The 25,220-nt window shown below is 39.3% G+C and overlaps 1 protein-coding gene across 2 annotated transcripts in view; it reads right to left on the reverse strand.

Moving 5' to 3' along the window:
• Positions 1 to 25,220, reverse strand: part of GRID1 (glutamate ionotropic receptor delta type subunit 1) — a 664,127-nt gene that overhangs the window by 21,528 nt on the left and 617,379 nt on the right. For both annotated transcript variants that reach the window (XM_039872286.1, XM_039872287.1), the window contains exon 13: positions 17,982 to 18,177. In XM_039872286.1, the coding sequence (XP_039728220.1) occupies positions 17,982 to 18,177 (196 nt within the window). The remainder of the gene's footprint in view (positions 1 to 17,981; positions 18,178 to 25,220) is intronic.

Consider the following 25,220-nt stretch of genomic DNA (forward strand, 5'->3'; position numbering starts at 1 on the left):
AGGGAAGGGAAGGGAAGGGAAGGGGACTTGGTTCAATGTAAAAAGAATAGATGTGAGGAATAGAAAAGAATAGAAAGGAGGAAAGAATGGCTTTGACATTAGAGAAAGTCAAGGTCATCTGGGCATCCATCTCCAGAATGCCAGGACAGCAGCAAGTAGACAGGCTATCCCTGGCTTGCCTCCCAGCAAGCATCTTAACAAATAGGATACAAACCCTTCCTTGAAGTCCACTCCATCCCAGTCTACCCCCACACTAGAGAGCTACAAATGGAAAGGGATTGAGACCATGAAGGTGTCTGGCTCCAGTGCTTAGAGCATCTTCCTTAACATTTAAGGGAACATAATCAACCTATATTACTAGAGGAAGGCTGGGCACCATAAGCAAAGCCACAAGTGAGCTGGGTTATTGGAGGACTCACTCTCTATTGCTCCACACTGGTAATAAAATGAGATTGTGTGGCCTTTCATTGATTGCACCACTGATTCTGCCCTGCCCAGAACTCACTTGCCCAGAACTGCCCTGCCCAGAAATCACTGCCCAGAACTTTCAGAGACAACAGCCTTGGAGGCAAGAACTTCATTATGTTCTTCTATGCCACATTGTTCCCAAAACAAAAAAAAATGTTGATGTTTTCATCAAACATAAATATTATCAGAAAGGAAATGCTAGATGAAATCAGGCATCTGCAGTGCCAGGTACAGTGTGGAACATGCTGGATGCCAGGGCCTTCAGAAACCTGATACCTTTTCGATCCATGGTATAATTCCAAAGGGCAGAACATTAATTCCATTTTGCAGGTGAAGTAACTGAGGCACAGAAAAATGAAGTAACTTGTCTCAAACAGACGGCGAGTAGCAGAGCCAGGTCAACCTGAGGTCCATCTGCGTCCAAAGAAGCCTGTGCTCTTCCCTCTGCCCTGCTGGGACTCTTGAGGGGAGGGCTGGGAAAATTGTTCCTGGTATCCCTGACCTCTGATCACTTCCCAGGAGAGTGTTGCTGGTGACAGAACACACTGGAATGGCAATGACTGTCTTTCTCCAGCTTTATAAACAGGTGGTTCACATAACTGCTGAACACCGGGAGAGGAAGGACATGGGGCCTGCACAATCTCTGGATGGAGTCATTAGGATAGTGAGGACTCCTTGATGCACCCTTGTGGGCATGCACATGGCCTCTCTTTACCCACCCTTCACCCAACAAATCAGAACTCAGCCCTCTTGAGCATCTGGTAACTTAGCTCCTCTGGCCATGTTCATAAAATGGCAACATGTTGCCACACACGACCTGAACCCTGGCTACAGTTACGCTGTCTTATGTATTCTGCTAAGTCGCAAGATGCAACAGTACAAACCTGGGCCATCTGTAGAGAAAAGGACAATTTTACAGTCTGCTGGTAGGAATGTGAGCTGGCATGATATTTCTGGAATGGCAATTTGGTAGGGAGAATCAAATGCTTTTAAAATGTGCTATGTAGCAATTCCAACCCTAGGGATTTATCCTAAGGAATTATCCAGTTTCTGAAAAGATGTTAGTACAAAGACTTTTCAGGACAATATTGCTTAAGCAAGCAAGAATTGGAAACAACCTGAATGCCCGACAACGGAGAATTAGCCAGGTAAATGACAGTATTAGATGATGGAATATTATGTTACTGTTACCACCAGAGCTTTTATTACTAAGGAAACAATTGTTCATGGTAAACATGAGCTGGCCTGGGTTCTGGACTCCAGCTGTTTTGATTCAAATCCCATCTCCACTGTTGCTGGTTGGGTGAGTGCAGGCAAGTTGCTTAAAATTTCCTGTCCTCAGTTCCACTGGATGTAAAATAGTCCATGACTCACAGAGTTCCAATGAAGATTACATTTCTCAATAAATGTGAAACGCTTAGGGCCTTTCTTGGCATGTGCTAAATGGTAAGTGCTAAATAAATGATAACAAGTATTGTGCTGTTTAGTGAAAAAGAACCTGTTACAATAGAATATTTACATCATGATGTCCTTTTTAAATTATTATGTAAAAACTTTATGTTTGTAAAGAATCAAATCCAAGCACCAAAAACCAACAAGAGCCATCTTTAGGTGACGCCATCATGGGTGACTTCTGTTAGCTCCTTTCAATCTCATGTGTCGTCCGTGTTTTCTGCAGTTCAGCAAGCATCTCTTCTGTGATTGCAGCTATCTAAACAGTAATGTTAGTGATTCAGCCTCCTTCCTTGAGCACAGTGTAATGAAAAAAGCAGAATTCTGAATGAAGACAAACCCACTGCTACATCCAAGCTTTTCAGTGAACCTAAATCTTGGGGGCTAATAATTGCTTCTTAGAGGATTATTCTGAGTGTGAAAGTACAGATATAACGCATTGTGCCTGGCACACAGTGAGGGCTCAACACAAGCTCCATCTCTTTCTCCTTCCCATAGCCTCACTTGATTCAAATCAGTCAGCTGTAATTGAAATATCTTTTCTCCCACCCACTCCTCTCCTGACAGCCATTCCTCCACCCTCACCAAGTTAGCAACATGCTCTGCGTTAGTGTGTGTATGCGTGCACATGAGAATGTATATGTATATGCTTGTATTAATTTGTGTGTGTGGAAATGTGTGAGTGTATATGTGCGTGAGGGAGAGAGAGAGAGAAAATGTACGTGTGTGTACATGTGAGTATAAGTATCACAGCTCTCAAGAAAGCAGCAGAGAACTGAACTCAGCTACAAAGCACATAGAGAACCTCAAAGGGTTCAGAAAAAGCAGACCTGGAGATAAGGAGCCTGCCACTCCCTGGTCTTTCAGAAAAGTGGAAAGAGATTGTCCAAAATTACGTAAAAATGTAGAGCAGACCATCAGCAGTACCCTCAGAGGCGTTCACAGCCCTCCTCAGGAGGCTATCAGGAAACCTGCCACCAAAGGAGTGAAAGATAATAACACTTTATCTGGATCAGCCTCAGGACCAGGAAAAGCAGGCAAACAAGAGTAGGCTCAGTGGGAGGGGCAGATGGCAGCGGAACTCTCCCACAGTTAGTGTAATGGCTGCTTTCTTGAAGTGTCCACAGGGTACAAAGTCAATTAGGCTCCTGGCTTCAAACCAGAATGAACAGAATGGAGCTGGACAATGAGATAACACAACCAAAGGGACAGCAAGACCATCTGATAAGGGGCATACCCTGTGTGTGTGTATCTGTGTGTGTGCAACCATGAGCACAAGCATGAGAGCAACCCTGCAGGTTTGTCATTGTGGTCACAGTGAAGCTGCCCATTACCTGGGCAAGAAGACCTAGATGATGGAAATGTCTCAAAGCTACAGCAGCAGACAATGGCTCCTAATGAACAGGCACAAGGCCTGCAAGACAATTTCTGCAAATAACTAGCAGTCTCATCATAGTATTCCTGTGTCCTAGGGTAACATAGTCAATAGCAAGAAGCATAGCAAGGGCTAGAAAAAGTGGCAAGTAATTTCTCAGTCCACTAATGCCCTTATTCTTATAGTGTCTTCTCCTTAATTCTTAACTTTCTTTATAGAATCTTCAACACGATTTTACAAAGAGCATGACATGGCATGTAGGTGAGAGCAAAGGTCTAGAGACAGGCAGACTAGGCCCTTTCCTAGCATCCTTGGCCAGCCACCTGAACTCTCTGAGCCTGAGTGACCTCATCTGGAACACAGGAGTAGCAAGCCTACCCACCTCACAGGCTCATCATAGAAAGAGACAGCATGGCAAGTGTGATGCATAGAAGAAACTCAAACAATAAGATACTATCTTTATAATCATGATTATAATCCTTACTAGCATCATTCTTATAGCTTAAAGGTTGGATCCTCATTAAAATGCAATTGCCTTGGAGAAAATAACACTTGAAATTGTCTTCAGACATCAGCCTGGTAAATTAGAAAGACTGTTAGACTGGGTCACAGTCTTGGCCCAGTTACTGACTCACTACTGATATATATAAGTGGAAGACAGTCCAAATAGTCTTTGAGGTTTTAATATCCTTAAAGTCTATAATATAGACAAGTGTCCAGTTTTAACATCCTTAAAGTCTATAATATAGAAAAGTGTCTCTTAAAGTGTTTCTCTTGAATCATCACTGAAGAATTTATAAGAAATGTAAATTCTCAGGCTCCATACCAGACACACTAAATAAGAGACTCTGGGAGAGTGGCCCAACAATCTATGTTTTAATAATCTCTCCAGGTGATCCTGATGTGTGCTAAAGTTGAAATCCAATGATATGGACTTCTCTATGTCAATTAATTTCTGATCTTCCCTTGAAAGCATGTTTAGAAAAGGAGAGAGTATTATGGCTCTAGAGTCTTGGGTTAGGGCACTAAATAGAAGAGGAAAAATCATAAAACAAGACTACTGAAAACAAATATTAAAGGGAAGTCGCTCTTTACATTTCCTTCCTGCAAAGGGTACTTCCCCATTTATTCTCAGAAAGTTCAGGACAAACTTCCACGGTACAAACTAAATCCATTTTCCAAGGGAATCGAGGCTCAAAAAGGACTATGCCCAAGACCACAGAATCAGCTACTGGCAGAACTTGAATGTTTCCTCAGGTCTCCTTGACGGAAAATGGCCTTATCTCCTATATCAAAAAATTCAACATCAGTAGCCCCGAAGAGCCACACAGAGTTCCCTGAACAGCTGCCTCCATTATGCTACAGCTTTTTTCTGTTCTGCTGATGGATTCTGGTCAAGCTTTTAGTAATGATGTATGCCTCCAGCACCTGATGCTATAGAGGCTTTATGGCTGCATTTTCTTTTAGGGCCTCTTGCACTCTGACAAGAAACAGTCTTATTTAGTAAAGCGAATATTATTTTAGTGGGAGAAGTTTTCTCATATCTCCAAGGGACAAGGAGCTGGTTTGGTGTAAAGGAAAAAGAAAAGTCCTAACTTGCAAGAATCAATGGCTCCTTCCTCAAAGTCTGAAACTGTACACCATCAGCAAAACTAGCGGCCATAAACAAACTTCTCAGCAGGGCAAAGGGACACATTGATTTTCAGTGATTTGTCAAAATTTTAAATTGTCCAAAGACCATAATAAAAAACAATCTAATATGACTTATTCCATGGGAAAAATTAAGAATGATATAAAAGAAAGAGTAAATTAGCTTACCTAGATACAAAATAGATTACGAAGAGAAAAAAATAACACATAGTGAAAAATGTCATCCCAGGGAAGAGAAACAGCCTAAGGAATCATAAACTCAGGCAGCACAAAAGACAAGCATCCATGTGGTCAAACATCCCATGAACAAGCACAGGAATAGGGCCATGCAGATACTCCCTGTGTGTACACACACCCACACACACACACACACACACACACACACACACACACACAAACGCACACATAGGATGTAAGTCCCTTGGACATGAATATCCTTTCACTGCCTAAGTATGATGTCTGGTGTACAGTTGGTGCTGAATAAATATGTGTAAGACAGTTAAAGAAGAACTGAAGGGATGAATACTAGAATCTGGAAAGCCTGGATCTTGAATTAAAGTGAGTTGGCAGAATATGTCCTGTCTTTCCAGGTCTGCCCTCTACCCTTCTCTACCCTGCTTCCTCCTCCAGAGGCTGACCAATGGACAGCATCAATGGGCACTCTTGACCTCTGCCTAAGAGTCAATTTCTAAGGTTCTAGAATGAATCAAATACTAATACAAATACATCGACAATCATAACAATAAGCACCATTCATTCAAGCATATGTTCTCAAACTTGAGCGGGTATGGGAACCACCTGGAGGGCATATTCAAATACAGATTACTAACCTCCCCCTTCTCCCTATTTCCAGCTTCTCATTCATTAGCTCTAAAGTGAGGACAAAGAATTTAATTTCTAATGCATTCCCAGATAACACTGATGCTGTTGGTCCAAGCACCGCACTTGTGAGAACTATTGTGTTAAAATATACTCTACAAGGCATTACACTAAACCCTTCACATCACCTCTAATCTTTACAATAACTCTGGGAAGATCTTGAATTATTATTCCTATTTTCCAAAGGAGATACCTTTTATTCAGTAGTTAGTTAACTTTCCCAACATTTCATCTCTGGTACAAGGTAAATGTAAGAACCAAATCCAGTTCTTATTAACTCAAATCTGACACACTATTCATTACACTGAGTTATCTAACTGAGTACGTAACTTCACTGAGACAAAGTTCAAATGAAATCCATAAAACTACACCCTCAGGCCAAGGTGACTTTGCCATCTGTGACCAATCCCTCTTAGTATTTCATTAGCCATAAGGGATGTCAAGAGCTGGCAACTTGGACTACTCTGGAAAGAGAGAGAAGCAGTAAAATTGCATGTGATCACAATTAATATTAAAGACTATTCCTTAATTCCTTAGGAGACCATTCCTGTGGAGTTTATGTTGAAGAATCTCATTCTGTAACCCTGTTTGTGACTAAATGTTCTTTTATGGCCTTTGCTCAAATGTCAGCCTTCAGAGAGAGAGAATGAGAGAGAGAGCTCACACAATAGCCTTAAAACACTTTGAAGAGCTACAAAAGAGGTCACATTCTGACCAAAAAGATCCTAATGTACTCCCATCTCTCAGAGAACAGCTCTGAGCTCTACTTGTCAGGATGTAGAGCTTCGTAAAGTCAAAGAATCAGAAAGATTTGCCAAGAGAGGGACCTGGCAGGGGCATTGCCCTAATAGTAGCCTGCCACATTGCCCAGGGATGACAAACACTTACTACAAAGTGTAGTGATCACCCCCCAGCACTTCCCATGTAACTAACTGAGGTCTAAGATCTAGGTCATACAGAATTAGGTCCAAGGCTTCTTCCATGCGGAGATTCCTAAAATAGTAGAGATACCAAATGTCCCTGTGGAGGACTTTCATTATCAGGCTCCTCACCATTTGTTTCCTTTATCTGATCCTTGGGAGGCATGCTTTTCAGAGCTCTTACTTTTCTTATTACTCTTCCTTATTTGAGTTAATCCACCTCTCATCTTTTGCTCTCTGTCTCTCTCTTTCTTTCCATCTGTGTGTGCATATGAGACACACACACAAGTACATGCTAATGTTTTTAAATGCAGGGTTCAAAGTCAATCTTAATACCTGTATGTTGGAAAGTAAGGAGACTATTAGAGCTCTCAGTGGAAACCACTAATTCTACTCAAATAAGTTTCAGATTATTGATGATGACAATGATGATGATGGTAATAGTATTAACAATGAACACATAGACGGTAGAAAGAGTCCAATAATCTTTGGGCAAAGTGTTTAACCTTTTTGAGTTTTGCATTCTTTATTTTCAAAAGGAAAATATCACAAAATACCCTCAAGGTAGAAGATAAAGTACATAAGCATAATGCCACACATGATAACTTTTTAATAAGTGTTATTTTCCTCTTCCCTTTCTCCCTTTTTGTTCCTGAACAAACAACATTATACTAACAAAATGGAAATAAAAATAAGCTAAACAAAAATTGCCAAGAATCTGGCTGATGCAATAAATCAAAATTGTCTTTATAAGCAATCGCTTGATTTTAATGTAATCAAATAACAAACAATTCAGTTCAAAATGCAAAAAAAAAAAAAATTAAGTCATAAAACCCAAAGGCAATAATACTCAGTGGAACAAATAGAGTGGAATCAGCCCATATTTATAGTCAGCACTAAGGTGAAGCATATCAGACCTGGGTACAAAGCAAATCACAAGGCAGAGGAAATCTGAAAAATGAAATTAGGTTTAAGGGGAGTGAACATCCTCCCACCCCTCTAATGAGGTGTTTGAAAATAATCAAAGTTAGCATGATGACACGGATATTGGTTTGATTCCAGAGCTTACCCTACCAAATTACAAAAATCGTAAAAGAAAGTAATTGAAGAATTCATAACGAGATTTGCTTGGCAATGTTCAGAACCTGAAGCAAAGTAATTTAATAAGGGAGGCAAAATGGGGATTTTCCTTGATCTTTGGACTGTATTATCACAAACCAATCATTATCAAAAAGAATTAAGCAGTAGGGTGTGATGAAGGGGCCAACTTGGTCAACTCTCCAGGAGACTGACTAAGACCCCCTGCCCTCCCTGTCCCTCTTCACCCCTTTTTGCCTTCCCTGCAGTTGGGTGCCAGCAATCCAGCTGATTCTCGTTGAAGAAATATGCACATGGCTGCACTTCTGCACACTCTCATTTCTTAAATGTTTGTTGAACATTTATTTTGTTTGATTTTTAAAAGGATAGAAGGCTTTGGATGTCCGTGTGCTTTGCCTCTGTGCTGACTTCTGTTCTAGACTCTGGGGACAGACAGACAAATGAATAGGAGACAGGTGCAGATCTATGGAGGCTCCGAGTCTAGAGAGGAATGTGACAGAGTGGGACACCAAGGATGAGTGACATCTGATGAAGCTGTGTTCTAGGATACACAGTGTGTTAAGAGAGACCCTGGCCCTGCCTGGAGGATGGAGAAGCTCTAAGTGGGGCTCAGGAAGAGAGAATGCTTTGGCTAAGGCTTGAAAGATACCTAGGAACCAACCTGGCTGACAAAGGTAGAGAACGGTGTTTCTATGCTGCATGTATTGTGGTGTACAAAGGTGTGAGAGGGGAAAGAACCCCTCAGATTTCTCTCCTGTGACTAGAACACATGGTTGGGTGATAGGAGGGAGCTCAGCCTCCACTTCGATCATGTATCTCCTCCATTTCTGCAGAGTGTCACAGGGTAATGCCACAGGCACTAAAGTGAGAAAAATATTGAGTTCAAACCCTAGGTCTGATGATGCCTCAAGCTTGATTTTCAGCAAGTCTCTTGCCCATCTCAAACTTTAGTTTCTTCATTAATAAGTGGTTTGTGTTGAAGCACAGTTGAGCTAATTCATGGAAGAAACTTAACACCACACCTTATTCATCCCAAGCCTTCCTAATGGTAGCCAATATGATTAAATTAATCTCCTGATTGTCTAAATATTGACCCAAGAAAGAAAAACCCTGCAAAAAGTAAAAAAGAAAACAAACTAAAAAAAAAATGTTTTTAAAACAACATACTGTCCAAGATCAGTCTCTTTCTTCACTTTGACCTTAAATCACTTGTAATTCAATTTTAGGAGGAAAGGTTCAAGCACGTTTTTACATATTGACTGAGCTCGGCACTAGTAAATGAATTGATGAAATAAATAAATGGATAAAAAATGTGATATTACAAATAGTAAATTGTTGCAGAATACATTTAAGAAAAGGATTTGTATGTACATCAATTCTTTGTTATTAAACAAAGATAGATATCTAATCATGATCTTACTCAATTTCCTCAAACCACCAAAATTCATGGATCACTAGTAGTAATACCTAATGTGGGCCAAGAAAAAAAATTGAGTTGAAAAGAAAATGATTTCTTCTCCACTCTAGTCCCCAGAATAATAAAGCAAAATACAGCAAAAATATATTGTGTAAGAAAAAGGAAAAATCACAATAAGGGACATGAGAAAAGTAGAAAAAAAATTAGTTTATAAAAAAAAAAATTTCCTACAAAAGACAAATCCTCAAAGATTTGATTAAAAAAAAAAACACTAAAGTTTGAGTATTCTTTTGATCCCAAAGATAGGAATAAAATTCATTCAAAGACCTATTTTGGCAATACTCGGTAATATTCTGTTGAGAATTTTAAATATCTATGTCCTTTTTTGATGCTATAACTCTACTCTTAAAAATTTGACCTGAAGAATAAGTGTAGCAACTGAAAATCCATTAAGTCATGATAATGTTTATGAGATAGGCAGAACTTTCTTAGATAATACAGAAAAAGCATTAACCATAAAAGTAAAGAAAATTTGATATATGGGGTTTTATCAAAATTAAAAATTTCTACTCCTCAAAAGACATCATTAAGAAAATTAATGGGCAAGTTACAGACTGGGAATTATATTTGCAATACTGATATTTGATCAAGGACCTATATCCAGAAAATATTAAAAATTCATCTAAATCATATAGTGAAAAGATGAAGCACCCAGTAAAAATTAACAGAAGACTTGAGCATGCAATTCTTGAAAGAAGCTATGTAGATGATCAATAAACATGAAAGAGTGCTGTACATCACATCATTAGTCATCAAAGGAACACAAATTAAAACAATGAAATATCCTTCACATCCACTTTTTTGCCTGGTCAGAAAGACTGACAACACTAAATGTTAGTTAGGATATCCAGCAACTGAAACTTACTAGCATACAAGTAGGATATTATTAGTAGGAGCGTAAAATAGAATACCCACATTGGAGGTGGTGAGGCAGTTTCTTATAGAGATAAATACACAAGTACCTAATGACTCAAGAATTCTACTCGTTTGCATTTAGAAAAAAATAAATGGAAACATATTTCCACAAAAGATTTGTATAAAAATGATCATACTGTGTTATTCATAATAGCCATGAATTGGCAACTACTGAAATGTATGTCAACTGGAGAATAAATAAATTGAGGTTTGTTCATTCAAAAAAAAAAAAAAAGAACTAAGTACTGATATTCAGAACTTCATGGTTAAATCTCATAGACATTTTGTGAAGTGAAAGAAACTAAGCACAAATATGCATATTTTATATTATTCCATTTATATGAATTACAAGAACAAGTAAATTGAATCTGTGGCACCAGAAATTTGTAAATGGGTTCTCCTGGGAGTAGGAAAAAGTATCTAGAAAATGATTTAAGAAAATTTTTCAAGGTGATGGTGGTGGTGATTAAACCACTATATGCCATTGTTTAAATCCATGAAATAAATAATATATGTGCATTTTATTGTATGTCAAATATACATCATAAAAAGACTAAGTGCTGTTTGTCTTTATATTTTAATTATCTTCTTTTCCTAACATATAGTAGGTACTAAGGCAGTTTGCTGACATCTATTGAATGTCAACCTTGTGCTCCAATCTACAATGTATGCTTTCCACTTTATGCTTTGGTAAACTCAGTGAATCTGGGCAGGCTTTTCTCAGTCTCGCAGATAGCTCAGATAGGTGAATTCACTTGACTAAAGCCATGGATTAAATTAGGTCGAAAAAGAAATTTAAATTCCAAATTCCTAGGCAGAAGCTATTCAAATTTCTGACTTCTATACATTTCTTGAATGGATAAATAAGTGAATAAATGAATGAATGAAGAGAAGAGACTAACTCACAAAATAGATATAGCACCTTTTAAGCAAGTACAAAAGATGTAGAGATAAATGATTATCTCATGCAAGTGTCTGAGAAAAGGGGCATATAGAATCAATCCTCAATCTGCATTGATTTAGAAGCAGAGAAAGGACAGACTACATGTCATGCAGCATGACTTTAAGAGCCATAGCTACTACAGAGAACAGTCTTGTTGCTTTCCACTGTACAGGGCTACCCAGTTTGTATCAGTCCCTTTTCCAGGGAGTCAGACCTGCATCAAAGATCCCTTTCATCAACTTGGCCAAACCTTCCTAGTCGTCGAAACTAGCATCCCCAAAATACAAAGGCATACATAAGCCTCTTCCCCTCCTCAGTATAACACCAAGCACGCCTTGAAACGAGGATGCTTCTTCACCTTGCTCCTTCCAAATGGAGATCACTGTGAGGTGCCAAAGTTCCTGATCCTCCCATGGAAGGCTGCAGTCCTTCTGGGGACCACCTTTTCTCTTTACAAGGTATGGTCCCTGACACTTAGGGAGTGTGTGCAGTGAGAGCAGCCCCTGTCACAGAGCAGAGAGCAAGGGAAGGAACAAATGCAGGTGCTAACGGGTGATACCCACACATAATCTGGTGTCAGAGCAAGCATTAGATCAGTGTGGAAATAAATAAGATTTGTGATCCCATTTTCTTCCTTCATTTGCATTCGCACTTTATGACCTCAGCGATATTTACTGAGTGGAAAAAAACACCTTCTGTTACGACTACTGGACTCAAAAGCTACTTCTCTCTGAAAAATACCGTCTCCAGTTACAGGGCCTGAAACAAACTACTTGTCTATTCGAAGAGCTCAATGAGCTGTGAAGATTGACATTTAAACTATTAACACTGTATTCTATTCGACAATGTTATTAAATATGAGATCTGATTTATGGAAAGTCTTAATAAACTGGCAGTCCAGGTCATCCCTGGCACAGCACAGAAATTGGGTTATGCTGGATGTTACTTGATAGAGTTGATTAAGCTAAAGAAAAAAAATATCCCACCAAAAACATTAAAGTCTGATTTCACATGTCAGTTAGCATATAAATTTGAACCACTTGCCAGCTCAAGTTTGCATCTCAAAGTTTCTCTAATTGATCATTTTAATTGTTTGGAAATCAAAAGATAAAATCACAGACTTAAATAATCTTTGCTATGACACATGGAAGGAGAGGTAAGGCTTTTAAAAATGAGAGCCAGACATATATCTTGCCGCTTTGGTGTAAAAGACAAAGAAAATAAAAGCATAAGTAAGTAAAGAGTACACAAGGAGGTGGAGACACTGAGGTATAGCAATTAGGATGTGACCTCATGGAAAGAGATAAAGTTGGAGTGAGACTCTGATGACTGTGCCATGGTTTACTCACATCTGTGTGACCTTGAACAAGCCACTTAATCTCTCTGAAGCTCAAGTCCCATTTCTATGCGATGGAGATAATAACAAGCAAGTAGTTTTGTTCAAGATGAAAGGAATAATGTATGTAGATCATCTGGCACAGTGCCTGGCACACAGAGACTGTTCAATAGGCTTCAAGGGGAGACTAGGCCAGGTCAGGAAAAAAAGCTGGGTCCTAGTAGTGAGGGAGAACAATTTGGGCTACCAGAGGTAGACTGGAAAAGGACAAGAAAGGACAGTCTATAGCCAGAGCCTGTATGCTACTAGATACCACAGAGCTAGTGATATACTACTACATATGCCTATGTGCTATTAGATGATATAGACCTAGGACCAGAATTCCGAGACCACCATTGCTCTAGACCAGAGGTCCTCAAATTTCTCTATAAAAGGCCAGGAACTAAATGTTTTAGGCTTTGGGAACTTTATGGTCTCTGTCTCAACTGCTCAGTTCTGCTGAAGTAGCAGGAAAGCAACCATAGGCACTGTGTAAATGAATAGGTGTGGCTGTGTTCCTACAAAACTTTATTTACAAAAACAGGTGGTGGGTCAGACTTAGCCCATGGACTATAATTTTTCAGACTTTGGTCTAGCCTTTCCTCAGGTCTGACAGGTAGAGGTGGCTGAGGGGAATGAAGCCAGCCTCTCTCTCTGAGGACCAGAAGGGTCTCTTTCCTAAGAGAAGGCTATCCATAGACAAGTCTGAAAGGAATCTCTGAGCTATTTCTCTTGTCCCTTCCAACACAGAAGCTATGGAAGGTAAACAGCTAACTGATGGTACCAACTACCTCTCCAATTTTTGTGTCTCTGTTTAGTCAGACAACAAACAGATGATTCATTCAGGAACAACCCAGTATTTATTGAAACTTTCTGGGTACCAAGGAGGTTTGTTGTAAAAACTGTATGTTGTAGACTCTTAATAAATAAATAAAACTTCTTCCCTTCCAAATTCTTACCTGCTGTCTTCACCAGAGCCCAGAAAGGGCCGCCCCCTCCTTGTCTGAGTGGCCACTGGCAGGAAGGAGTGGGTCACAGTGATGGGGCAACCATGACATAACCCCTTTTTCCAGTTCTGATACTATGGAACAGTGATCACCTCTTGCTAAGCAATTTCCCACCTAAATTGGTTTCAAGTCATAAAAAGCTATAGTACTCCCAAGGAAAAGGTAATAGCGGCTTTCTGAGGTTACCTTCGGTATCAAGTTCCTTGACTTCAGTAGCAATTAGACACCATTCTGCTACCATGCACTCATGAAACAGTCACCTAAGAGGAACTGAAAATTAGAAGTGGAGTAGTCCTTCCTTTGCTTAAGAAGTTTCCTGTGACATACTTTGGGGGCATCACCTTTGTGAGGCCATCTGCACTGCAAAGACGCAGGCTTTGTTTGGGATTTAGAGAAGAATTTCATCTGCAAATATCAGGATCAGGCCCATATTTCCCAACATGCTGGATTTTTCCTTACAGCTTCGGGATTCAGAACATGGCCTTCATTCAAGGCACGACCATCCCAGACTGGTCTGCTGCAATCTGGGGATGTACATGGTTTCTGAAGCCTTAGCCTGTGGGGTGAGGGGCATCTCCAAAGGGGCAGGGCACAGGAAGAGTTTTCAACAAGTTTTCACATTTAAGTACAGTAGCCACAGGAACAGCCACATGAAGGAGGACCCCAGAGTGAATCTGAGCTCTTCTTCCAGTAAAAAATGCAGCGCACTCCATTTTCTGACAGTACTATAAACTCATTTTTATGACACTAGTTATAAAAACCCTTAACATTTGTCTAGTGGTGGCAGTCAGTTTTTTTCTTAAAGATCCAAATGCAAGAGGAAGATTTGTGACCCAAAGTCAGCTTGGGGTTTATAAAATGAAGGTTTCATAAAAGTAACATATCCCATGTACTAAAAAAAGATTAGATTCAGTACCATGAAGCTATAGGCATTTATAAGGAATCCTTTATTTGCATCTTCCACTACTTAATTTTTAAATGTTGTTTTATTCATGAATAAGACCGTAAATATCACCAGAGGGTAAAAGATTTCTAATGTGCCAGCAATGGACCAGAGGTAAGTAGGGTGACAAGAAGATGTTTCCCTGATGACCCATCTCCAGATTTATCACCTTCCAGAGTGCTTTATAAATGGCATCTGACTTCCAGAGTTATACCAGGAGCAAGAGTAGTCAGGTACAAGAGAGTCTGCAAGGAGAGAAGGAGCTGGAATGTTGTAGCCAAACTGCCTGGCTTAGTCTGGACTGATTTATTTGAAAGAGCAGGGAGGTGCACAGAATGGGATTAATTTCAACTCTTGGTTCAGGACACCCATCCTTTTGTCCAGGAATGGCCCTCTTTTTAAATTAACTTATTTATTATTTATTATGATGTTAAAAAAAAAAACAACAACCCTGAATCTGAAGCTAACACTGAAACTGACATATCCATCTATAGGCTTCTCTTCTTCCTGTGGCTCTTTCTCTTCCTTCTGTAGTAACCACTACTGTGAATCTTGTATTTTATCATTACTTTAGATGTGTATATTCATGAGTTTTACACATATTTTAAAAAATATTATGTTGTAAGTTATTTTCTATTAGTTGATCCATATAAAATTGATTTAATGCCTTTTTTTACTAAATATTATTCTGCTAAGATTCAGCCATACTATTACATGAAGCTGTGGTGGAATCATTCCATTGCAGGTTATAATTTTTTACCTTGTTAATGCTCACTTGGACTATTTCCAGGATTTTGGCTCTACAAGCAATGCTATCGTGGCCTTTATCGTTTCTGGAGTGCATGTAGAAGTTTATTTTGGGTGGATACATAAGAGTGGAATTGCCGGATCACAGAGTATGCAAATATTCCATTTTATAAGAGAATGACAAACTTGTTTCTAAAGTGGTTGTACTGAGTACACTCCTACCAGCAATTAACCATCTGTTACTTCCGTCCTCTCCATCACCTCTCATTTTGCGCCAGTCTAATTGGTGTAAAATAATATATCTTTATGGTCTCAATTTGCATTTCTTGGATCACTAATGATTTTGAATATATTGGCCATATGTGTTGCCTCTACTGTGAAAAGACTGTACAAGGCTTTTGCCCACTTTTCTAGCAAACTATTTGAATTTTTCCTATTGATTTGTAAAAGTTCCTCATATAACCTTGATATTAATCTTATATTGGTTACGGGCATTGTAAATATCTCCTGCCAGTGTGCGACTTGCTTTTTTTTTTCTTTAGAGTGTCTTATAATTAATAGAAGTTTAATAAAGTCAAAAGTAGCTATCTTTTCTTTTATAACAAGTGCTTTTTATAGCACTGCTGTGATGAATCTTCATAAGTATCCTGTGGACGGAAATATTGGCTCTCTATGAGAGAAAGAAAACAGAGAAGGGAAGCTTGAAGGCCATTTGGCCCAGGCCTTACATTAATAAAAGGCCTTAAATCAACTTTGTATTCATTATCTCCAAATGAGGTCACTGACAGCCACAAAGATGCCGTGTCAGGGATGAAAGAAGACCAGTAGCTTGAAGTTAGAACATCATCTTTTGTAGTGCACTAAGAATGAAGAGGTTTTAATAAATCTTGTAAGCATGAGAATAGCAACATTTATGTTACATTTTATTATTTTTGTTAAGGTACCACTTGGTTAAATGTAAAGAGACCCCAAAGTTGCCCAGGCCCCTCTTAACTCTGAGGTGTTCCAGACAAGAAGAGTGGTATGCTCAAATTCACATAGCTGGTGAGCTATGGAACTGGGATTCACATTCAAATGTGTCAGGCTCCAGAACCCAGACACTTTCTGTTGTTCAAAGTGGCTAAATCACAAGAAGCCATCCTGAGCTAACTGCAATGTGGGAACACATGCCCATAGGGCTCTCACTCCACACAGAGCACTACAGGCATTGCCATGTTCCTCCCCTGGACAGAAGTTGCCCTCCATATGGACACTCTGCTGCTTCTGAAGTGGGACTCAGGCCTCTGCCTCTCTTCCTGGGCCCCCTTGAGGCTTTTTCATGGGAGGGCTGGCAGATTGCTGAGGATCTTTTCATCATGATGCGCAGGGTGGTAGGCCCTGGTGGCCCTGAAACTTTCCCTAGACTGTCCCCTTATATCCAATGCTCTATGCAGTAAAGTCAAGCAATCACCAAGTGTCTGGGGATGTAAAACATAGGTGTGTGTGTGTACACATGTGTGTGCATGAATGTGTGTGAGTATGTGGGAGTCTATATGGGTGTATGTGTGACAGCCTGTGAGATGGTTCCACAGAAGTGGAATTGTATTAGAAAGAAGAGATGAGATACTGAGGCAGGCTGGACAGGGTTGTGTGTGATTATGTGTGTGAATGATGAGTCTGAGTGTATGTAAGTGTGAGAGAGAATATGTGTGACTTTGTGTAAGTGTGGGAAGGTTCCACAGAGGTGGTGGGCAGGTAGAGTAAGGAACAGAATGGAGGAGATACTGAGGCAGCCTGGACAGCTGGTCTGCTCAGAGAGGCAGTAGTACTGACACAGGTGCACGGCTTTCTCGAATCATTCTCTAATGACCACAGGCACAGTAGCCACTGGATGTGAGGGTCACTGGACAGAAGGATGCCAGGAGCAGCAGCATCCTTATGAAATCTGCCTTCATCCCACCATCTTCCTCCTCACTGACCTCCAAGAGCTCCACAGTGCATGCTGGATAAATGCCAAACTCCTCAGCCTGGAACCTCAGGCATCAGACCCTTATAGAGTGTGATCCTGTGTCTCTGATTTTCATCTGTACAATGGGATAATAATGATTAATTCAGGTCACGCTGGAAATTGACTGAAATAAATGAGCAAAGTCTAATCCACTGCTGAAAAATGTGATGACTTTTCTCCACCATTCTTCTCTCTTGGTCCCTACCTACCCTATCCTCCCTCAGTTTCCCCAAGCACAGTTTCCATCCCGGGCTTGCTGCCCTTACCACCACCTCCCAACGACATCTCGTCTTCACAGCACAGACCTATAATATGTCACCCTCTCCTGAACTTCATCTCATTCCTTCTATCTCTCACCTGGTTCTCTGCTGAGTATTCTCATGTGAGGTAGGCAGGCACCTCTAGGCCACAATCCTAGGAGCCCACAAGGAGGGAGGTCATGTCTCAGGCTTAATCTGCCTGCTCTTCACTGACTCTTTGAAAGCTGACAGTTTGGTAAGAAATAAGCAGCCCCTCTGCTTCTGCTGTCAAAAATGCACATCTGCCTAAAGAATGTGTGTCCCCCAACTTGACACTCATATGCCTGTAAGAAATGCCTATCTAGCCTGCTCAAGAAAGATCACTTTGCAAGTGAGAAGGCTGTGCATAGGAGATGCCACCTAAAAAGTGTCTCTTACTTTCAGGATCACCATACCTACATCACTGTCATAGCCTATGCATGCCCAGGTGGCCAGCTCCCGCCTACCTTCCTGATGCCTTCTGAAGGACTGGACACGCAGTTATCAGCTCCCCCGTTCTTGCTAATGGTCCGCCAGAGCTCGGCAAATGTGCTGTCCTGCTCCAGGGGGTTAGTGCCCTTGGCTCGGAAGTACTCGTACACAGCGGAGTCCCGGACGGTGCCATAAGATATCTCTACTTGTTTGGACAGGTCTTGGAATGTCCTGAAATACAAAAATGTAGTGAAGCATGGGTATAGGTTGCCTACTGCAGGGATACAAATGGGCTGCAAGACCCTTCTGAGGTCCAAGCCCAGCTATGGTCCATGATCCACATTCTTCACTCCCAACCCCCAGCAGCACAAATCTCTCAGCCCGCAGAGTAACTTGCCACAAGGCTTCATTCTACCACAGTTATGTTTCCTTACTGTAGATTAATTCCATAAAGTTATTGAACACCTAAAACTAGGACCTGTGCAGAGCTCAAGGAGCAAAAGGATGAATGAGACACGATCCCTGCTCCTAAGAAGCCTACAATCTAGCTGTAGAAACATATACACAATCACAAAGCAAGAGTCAGAACAACATGAGAGGCTAGATACTAAAGATCTCAATCAAAAGCCTATAGCATAGGAAAGAAAAACATGTTAAGACTGATGACAGTGACTGGTCTCTGACCCTCAGAGCTGGTGTGGGGCAGACGAACATTCAGGAGTTATGCTAATTAAAATGCACGTCCCTCCAAAGCTTGCAGCTATTCTGGAGTTCCACTCAATTATCACCTTTTGAGCATCTCCCTTCAATTTGTTTTTCAATAAATAGCTGGGTTTTTATATGAAATCACTTGATTTTTAAATATTTTTGACTTTTCAATTAGAATTGACATTTAATATTACATTGTATTAGTTTCAGGAGTATAGCATAGAGGTTAGATATTTATATAATTTATGAAATGATCGCCCATTTAGTCTAGTACTCACTATGGCACTTTACAGAGATATTACAATATTATTCACTATATTCCCTATACTGTATTTCACATCTCCATGACTATTTTGTAACTGCCAATTTGTACTTCTTAATCCCTTTGCTTTTTTCTCTCAGCCCTCCAACACCAGCAATCATCGTTTGTTCGTTATATCTATGAGCCTGTTTCTGTTTTGTTTGTTTATTTTGTTCTTTAGATTCCACATGTAAGTGAGATCATGTGCTATTTGTCTTTCTCTATCTGACTTATTTCATTTAGCATTATACCCTCAAGGTCCATCCATGTTGATGCAAAGGGTAAGATTTTATTTTATTTTTTTATGGCTGAGTGATATCCACTGTATATATGTATCACTTCTTTTTTATCTAATTGTGTACTGATGGACACTTAGGTTGCTTCCATATCTTGGGTATTATAAATAATACTGTAATGAACATAGGAGTGCATATATCTTTTTAAAGTAGTGTTTCGGATTTCTTTGAATAAATACCCAGAAGTGAAATTGCTGGGTCACAAAGCAGTTCTATTTTTTGAGGAACCTCAAAACTGTTTTCTTTAGTGGCTGCACCAGCCACTAGTTTGCAATCCCAGCAAAGCACGAGGCTTTTCTTCTCTCCACATAATCACCAACATTTGTTTGTTGACTTATTGATGATAGCCATTCTGACAGGTGTGAGTTGATATCTCATTGTGCTTTTAGTTTGTATTTCTCTGATGATTAATGACATTGAGCATCTTTTCATATGTCTATTTGCCATCTTTATGTCTTCTTTGAAGAAATGTTTATTCAGGTCTTCTACCTATTTTTAATTCGGTTGTTTGTTTTTTTTGGTTTTGAGTTATATGAGTTCTTTATAAATTTTGGATATTAACCCCTTATCAGATGTATCATTGACAAATATTTTCTTAATGAGTAGGTTATCTTTTCATTTTGTTGATGGTTTCCTTTGCTGTGCAAAACATTTTTAGTTTGTTATAGTCCCATTTATTTTTTCTTTTGTTTCAGAAAATATATTACTAAGAGCAATGTCAGAAAGTTTACTGCCTATGTTTTCTTCTAGGAATATATGGTTTCAGGTCTTACATTTAAGACTTTAATTCATTTTGAGTCTGTTCTTGTATACAGTGTAAGAAGGTGGTCCATTTTCATTTTTTTGCATTTATCTGTCCAGTTTTACCAGCACCATTTATTGAAGAGTCTGTCTTCACTCCATTGCATATTCTTGCTTCCTTTGTCATAGACTAAATGACCATATTGACATGGGCTTATTTCTGGGCTCTCTATTCTGTTCCATTGATCTATGTGTCTGTTTTTATGCCAGTACCATGATGTTTTCATTATTATAGCCTTGTAGTATAGTTTGATACCAGGTCGTGTGATACCTTCAACATCGTTCTTCATTCTCAAAATTATCATGGCTAACCAGCATTTTTTATGATCTCACATAATTTTTGAATTATTTTCTCCAATTCTCTGAAAAATGCTATTGGTATTTTGATAGGGGCATTGAATCTATAGATTGCATTGAATGGTATGGACATTTTAATGATGATGATTCTTCCTGTCCATTAACATGGTATATGTTTCCATTTATTTGTATTTTCTTCACTGATTTATAAGTTTCCAAGTACAGGTCTTTTACCTCCTTGGTTAAATTTATTCCTAGGTATCTTTTTGATGCAACTGCAAATGGGATTATTTTCTTAATTTTTCTTTCTGATAGTTTATTATTGGTGTATAAAATGCAACTGATATTTGAATATTAATAATGTATCCTGTTACTTTTACTGAATTAATTTATCAATTCCAACAGTTTTTTTGGTGGACTCTTTGAGGTTCTCTACATATAATATCACGTCATCTGCAAATAATGACAGCTTTACTTCTTCCTTTCCAACTTGGATGACTTTTATTTTTCTTTCTTGTCTGATTGCTCTGGCTGGAATTTCCAATACTATGTTGAATAAAAGTGGTGAAAGTGGATATCTTTGTCTTGTTCCTTATCTTAAGGAAAACACTTTTAGCTATTCCTCATTGAGTCTGTTGTTGGTTGTGGGTTATCATATATGGCCTTTATTATGTTGAGGTATATTCTCTATTCTGACTTTGCTGAGAGTTTTTATCACTAATAGATGTTGGATTGTGTCAAATGCATTTTCTGTATCTTTTGATATGATCGTATGATTTTTATCTTTCATTTTGTTTATGTGGTGTATCATGTAATTGACTATGGATATTGAGCCAACTTTGCACCCCAGAAATAAATCCAACTTGATCATAGTGTATGATCTTTTTTATGTCTTGCTGAATTCACTTTGCTAATATTTTGTTGAGGATTTTTTAATCTATGTTTACCAGGGACATCAGCCTATAATTTTTTTCTTTTGTAATGTCTGTGTTTGTGAGTTTGATTTTGAAATCAGAGTAATGGTGGCCTTGTAAAATGAGCTTGAGATTTTTGGAATAGTTTACGAATAAGTGTTAATTCTTCTTTAAATGTTTGGTAAAATTCACCTCTGAAGCCATCTGGTCCAAGAATTTTGTTTGTTGGGAGTTTTCTTGATCACGCATTCAATTTTGTTAGTAATGTGTCAGTTCTGATTATCTGTTTCTTCTTGACTAGGTCTTGGAAGATTGTCTAGGAATTCTCCATTTCTTCCAGACTGATCAATTTGTTGGCACATAATTTCTCATTGCATTTTCTTACGATCCTTTGTATTTCTGTGGAATCAGTTGTCACTTCTCTTTCATTTATGATTTTATTTATTTGGGTCCTCTGCCTTTTTTTCATGAGTCTAGTTAAATATTTATCAATTTCACCTATCCTTTCATAGAACCATTACTTGGTTTCATTGATCTTTTATATTTTCTTTGGCTCTATTTCATTTATTTTTCCATTTTCCATTGACTTTTACTATTTCCTTCCTTCCACTCACTTTGGGCTTTGATTGCTGTTCTTGTTCTAGTTCCTTTAAGTATAAGATCAGATTGTCTGTTTGAGATTTTTCTTGTTTCTTGAGGTAGGCCTATATTGCTATGAATTTCCCTCTTAGGACTGCTTTCACTGTGTCCTACAGATTTTGAGTCATTGTGTTTTCATTTTCATTTGTCTCAAGATATCGTTTTATTTCCTTGATCTCACTGTTAACCCATTCATTGTTTAGTAGCATATCATTTAGCCTCCATGTATTTGCGTATTTTCAGTTGTTTTTTTCTTGTAATTGATTTCTAGTTTCACATCATTGTGGTCAGAAAAGACTCTTGATGTGATTTGAATCTTCTTAAATTTACTAAAACTTGTTTTGTGGCCTAACATGCGATCTATCTTTAAAAATGTTCCATGTGCACTTGAGAAGAATGTATATTCTGCTGCTTTGGGGTGAAATGCTCTAAAAATATCAATTAAATCCACCTGACCTAGTGTATTATTAAAGGTCGCTGTTTCCTTATTGATTTTGTTTGGAAGATCTGTCCATGGTTTCAATGTGGTGTTAACGTCTGCTACTATGACTGTATTACTGTCAATCTCCTCCTTTATGTCACCCAATATTTGTTTTATATATTTAGGTGCTCCTATGTGTGGTGTATAAATGTTTACTAGGGTTATACTAGGGTTATATCCTCTCATTGGGTTTACTAGGGTTATATCCTCTCATTGGATTGATACCTTTATTATTATGTCATGTCCATCCTTGTTTCATTATAGCCTTCATTTTAAGGTCTATTTTGTCTGATATAAGTATTGCTACCTCACCTTTTAAAAATTTTCCAGTTGCATAAAATGTCTTTTTCTATCCCTTACTTTCAGTCTGCTTGTGTATTTTGTGTCTTTTCATCTGAGGTGGGTCTCTTATAAACAGCATATGTACGGGTCTTGTTTTCTTATCCATTCAGCTACCTTATGTTTTTTTCATTGGAGCATTTAATCCACTTACATTTAAAGTGATTATTGATAGGTACATAGTTATCGCCATTTTATTATTTATATTTATGTTCTTTGTTTCACCTTTCTTCTTCTTAAAGAAGTCCTTTAATATTTCTTGTAATACTGGCTTGATGGTAATGAAGTCCTTTAGCATTTTCCTGTTTGGGAAGGTCTTTATTTCACTTTGAATTTTCACCTTGCTGGATAGAGTAGTCTTGGTTATAGGTCCTTACTTTTCATCACTTTGAATATTTCATTCCAATCTCTTCTAGCTTGCAGTTTCTGTTGAGAAATCAGCTGACAGTCTTATGAGAGCTCTCTTGTAATTAACCAGCTGCCATTCTCGCTGCTATTAGGATTATCTCTTTGTCTTTAGCTTTTGTCTTTTTAATTCTGATGTGTCTTGTGTGGGCCTGTTTGGATTCATCTTCTTTGGAACTCTTTGTGCTTCCTGGACTTGAATGCCTATTTCTTTTGCCAGGTTAGGGAAGATTTCCATCAGAATTTCTTCAGATACATTCATAATCTTTTGCTCTCTTCTCCTTCTGGCACCTATATGCTGTGAATTTTGTTACACTTGATGTTGTCCTAGAGGTCTCTCACACTATCCTCAATTTTTAAATTCATTTTCCTTTTTTCTGTTCCAATTGGATGTTTTCTGTTACCTTGTCTTCCAAATCACTGATTCAGTCCTCTGCTTCATCTAATCTCTCACTGATTCCTTCTAGTGTATTCTTCATTTCGGTTATTGTATTCTTTATTTCTGACTTTTTTTTTTTAATAGTTTCTATGTCCTTTTTTATGCTTACTATCTCTTTGTTGAAATTCTCTTCTATTCTTCCACTAAGTTCCTTGAGCATGTTTATAACAGTGTTGTGAACTCTGTATCTGGTAGGTTGCTTGTTGCCATTTTATTAATTCTTTTTCTGGAGTTTTCTCCTGTTCTTTCATTTAGAACATGTTTGTTTTCTCATTTTTTACTGACTCTCTGTGTTCGTTTTTATGTATTAAGTAGATCTACTATGTCTTCCAGTCTTGTCCAGGTGGCCTTATGTAGTAGGTACCCTGTATGGCCCCATGGTGCAGTCTCCCTGATCACCTATACTAGGTATTCCAGGAATATCCCTTCAGTGGATCGTGTGTGCTCTATTGTGTAGTTGAGCCTTAATTACTGTTGGCACATCAGTGGGTAGAATTAACTCTCAGGCCGACTGGCTTTAAGGATTGGCCAAGCCCACAGGTATGAGCTACTGTGTAGGGGCTGAATCCATGGAGTGAGACTTGCCCCAGGGGACTTTTGTGCCTGTTGAGACTATCCTTTGGTTGTGCCATTTGGGGGGCTAATCAGGTTGTGCTCTGTTGTAATCCAATGTCAGCCTCCAGCTGTGTTGGTTCTGGTGCTCCTTGTGAGGGGCTCCCATGTAGGCCAAGGTCAGCTGATGCCTGTGACTAGTCTGGGACTACCTGGTAGTTACAAAGCAATTCACAGTTAGTCGTTGCCTTTGCCAGACCTGGACGCACATGAGAGAGGCCACAGAGCCAACTAAGGCCAGCTGCCATTAGTATCAGGTCTTTGGCAGCTCAGCAAAATGCGCAGGGCACCCCAACCCCTGAGGCTGACTGCTGGCTGCCTGTAAGACTCAGCAGCTAAAAGAGCCTTGGGAGGGTACATGAGTTGGGTGAGGAGGGGTCCCAGATAGTCACAAAGGTGGAGTGAGTGGTGTTTACCAGGTTAGTGTAGATTCAGATTTGTTGCCAGTGCTGAGCCTTTGGCTGATCTCAAAAGTCTCAGATCACATTAAGGTGAGCTGCTGCTTGGCTTGGGCCTGCAGATCCCTGAGATTTGCTCAAGAAATACTGTTGCTTAGGCAGGAGCTAAGTGTTTCCAGAGGCATGTGAGCCGAGGCCTGCTGATTACTGTTGTAAGAGCCTCCTGTGGACAGTGCAGGGTGGGCTTGGTTGCTCAGACACAAAAAATGTCTCTAGCATTTTGAGTAGCTAAATTGAGTAGGACAAGGTCTCAGGGAATGACCAGGGTGGAGCAAGTGGAGCTACCAGGCCAATGCAGATTTAGATTTGTCCACATTGGAGGAGGGCTCAACACAGGGATAATGGTTGCTGTCTCTCTAGCCCTTGCCCTGAAGCCACACAAGTATGTCTCTGGCATCTCTGATCTACTGTCTCTCAGTCAGAGCCCAGGGTGGGTGCCTGAGAGCGAATGAGTATGTGCATGAGCCTTTTAAGGGGACATTTGGGTTTCCAGCAACCTTTCATCTCACCTGGATAGTTAGAATTCTAGCTGGCTTTTAAAAACAGATTTTGTGGGGACGCCTCTTCGTGTCATTGGAACCCTG

The sequence above is a fragment of the Pteropus medius genome, unplaced genomic scaffold (assembly GCF_902729225.1).
Source record: "Pteropus medius unplaced genomic scaffold, Ma_sr-lr_union100, whole genome shotgun sequence".
Lineage (NCBI taxonomy): Eukaryota > Metazoa > Chordata > Mammalia > Chiroptera > Pteropodidae > Pteropus > Pteropus medius.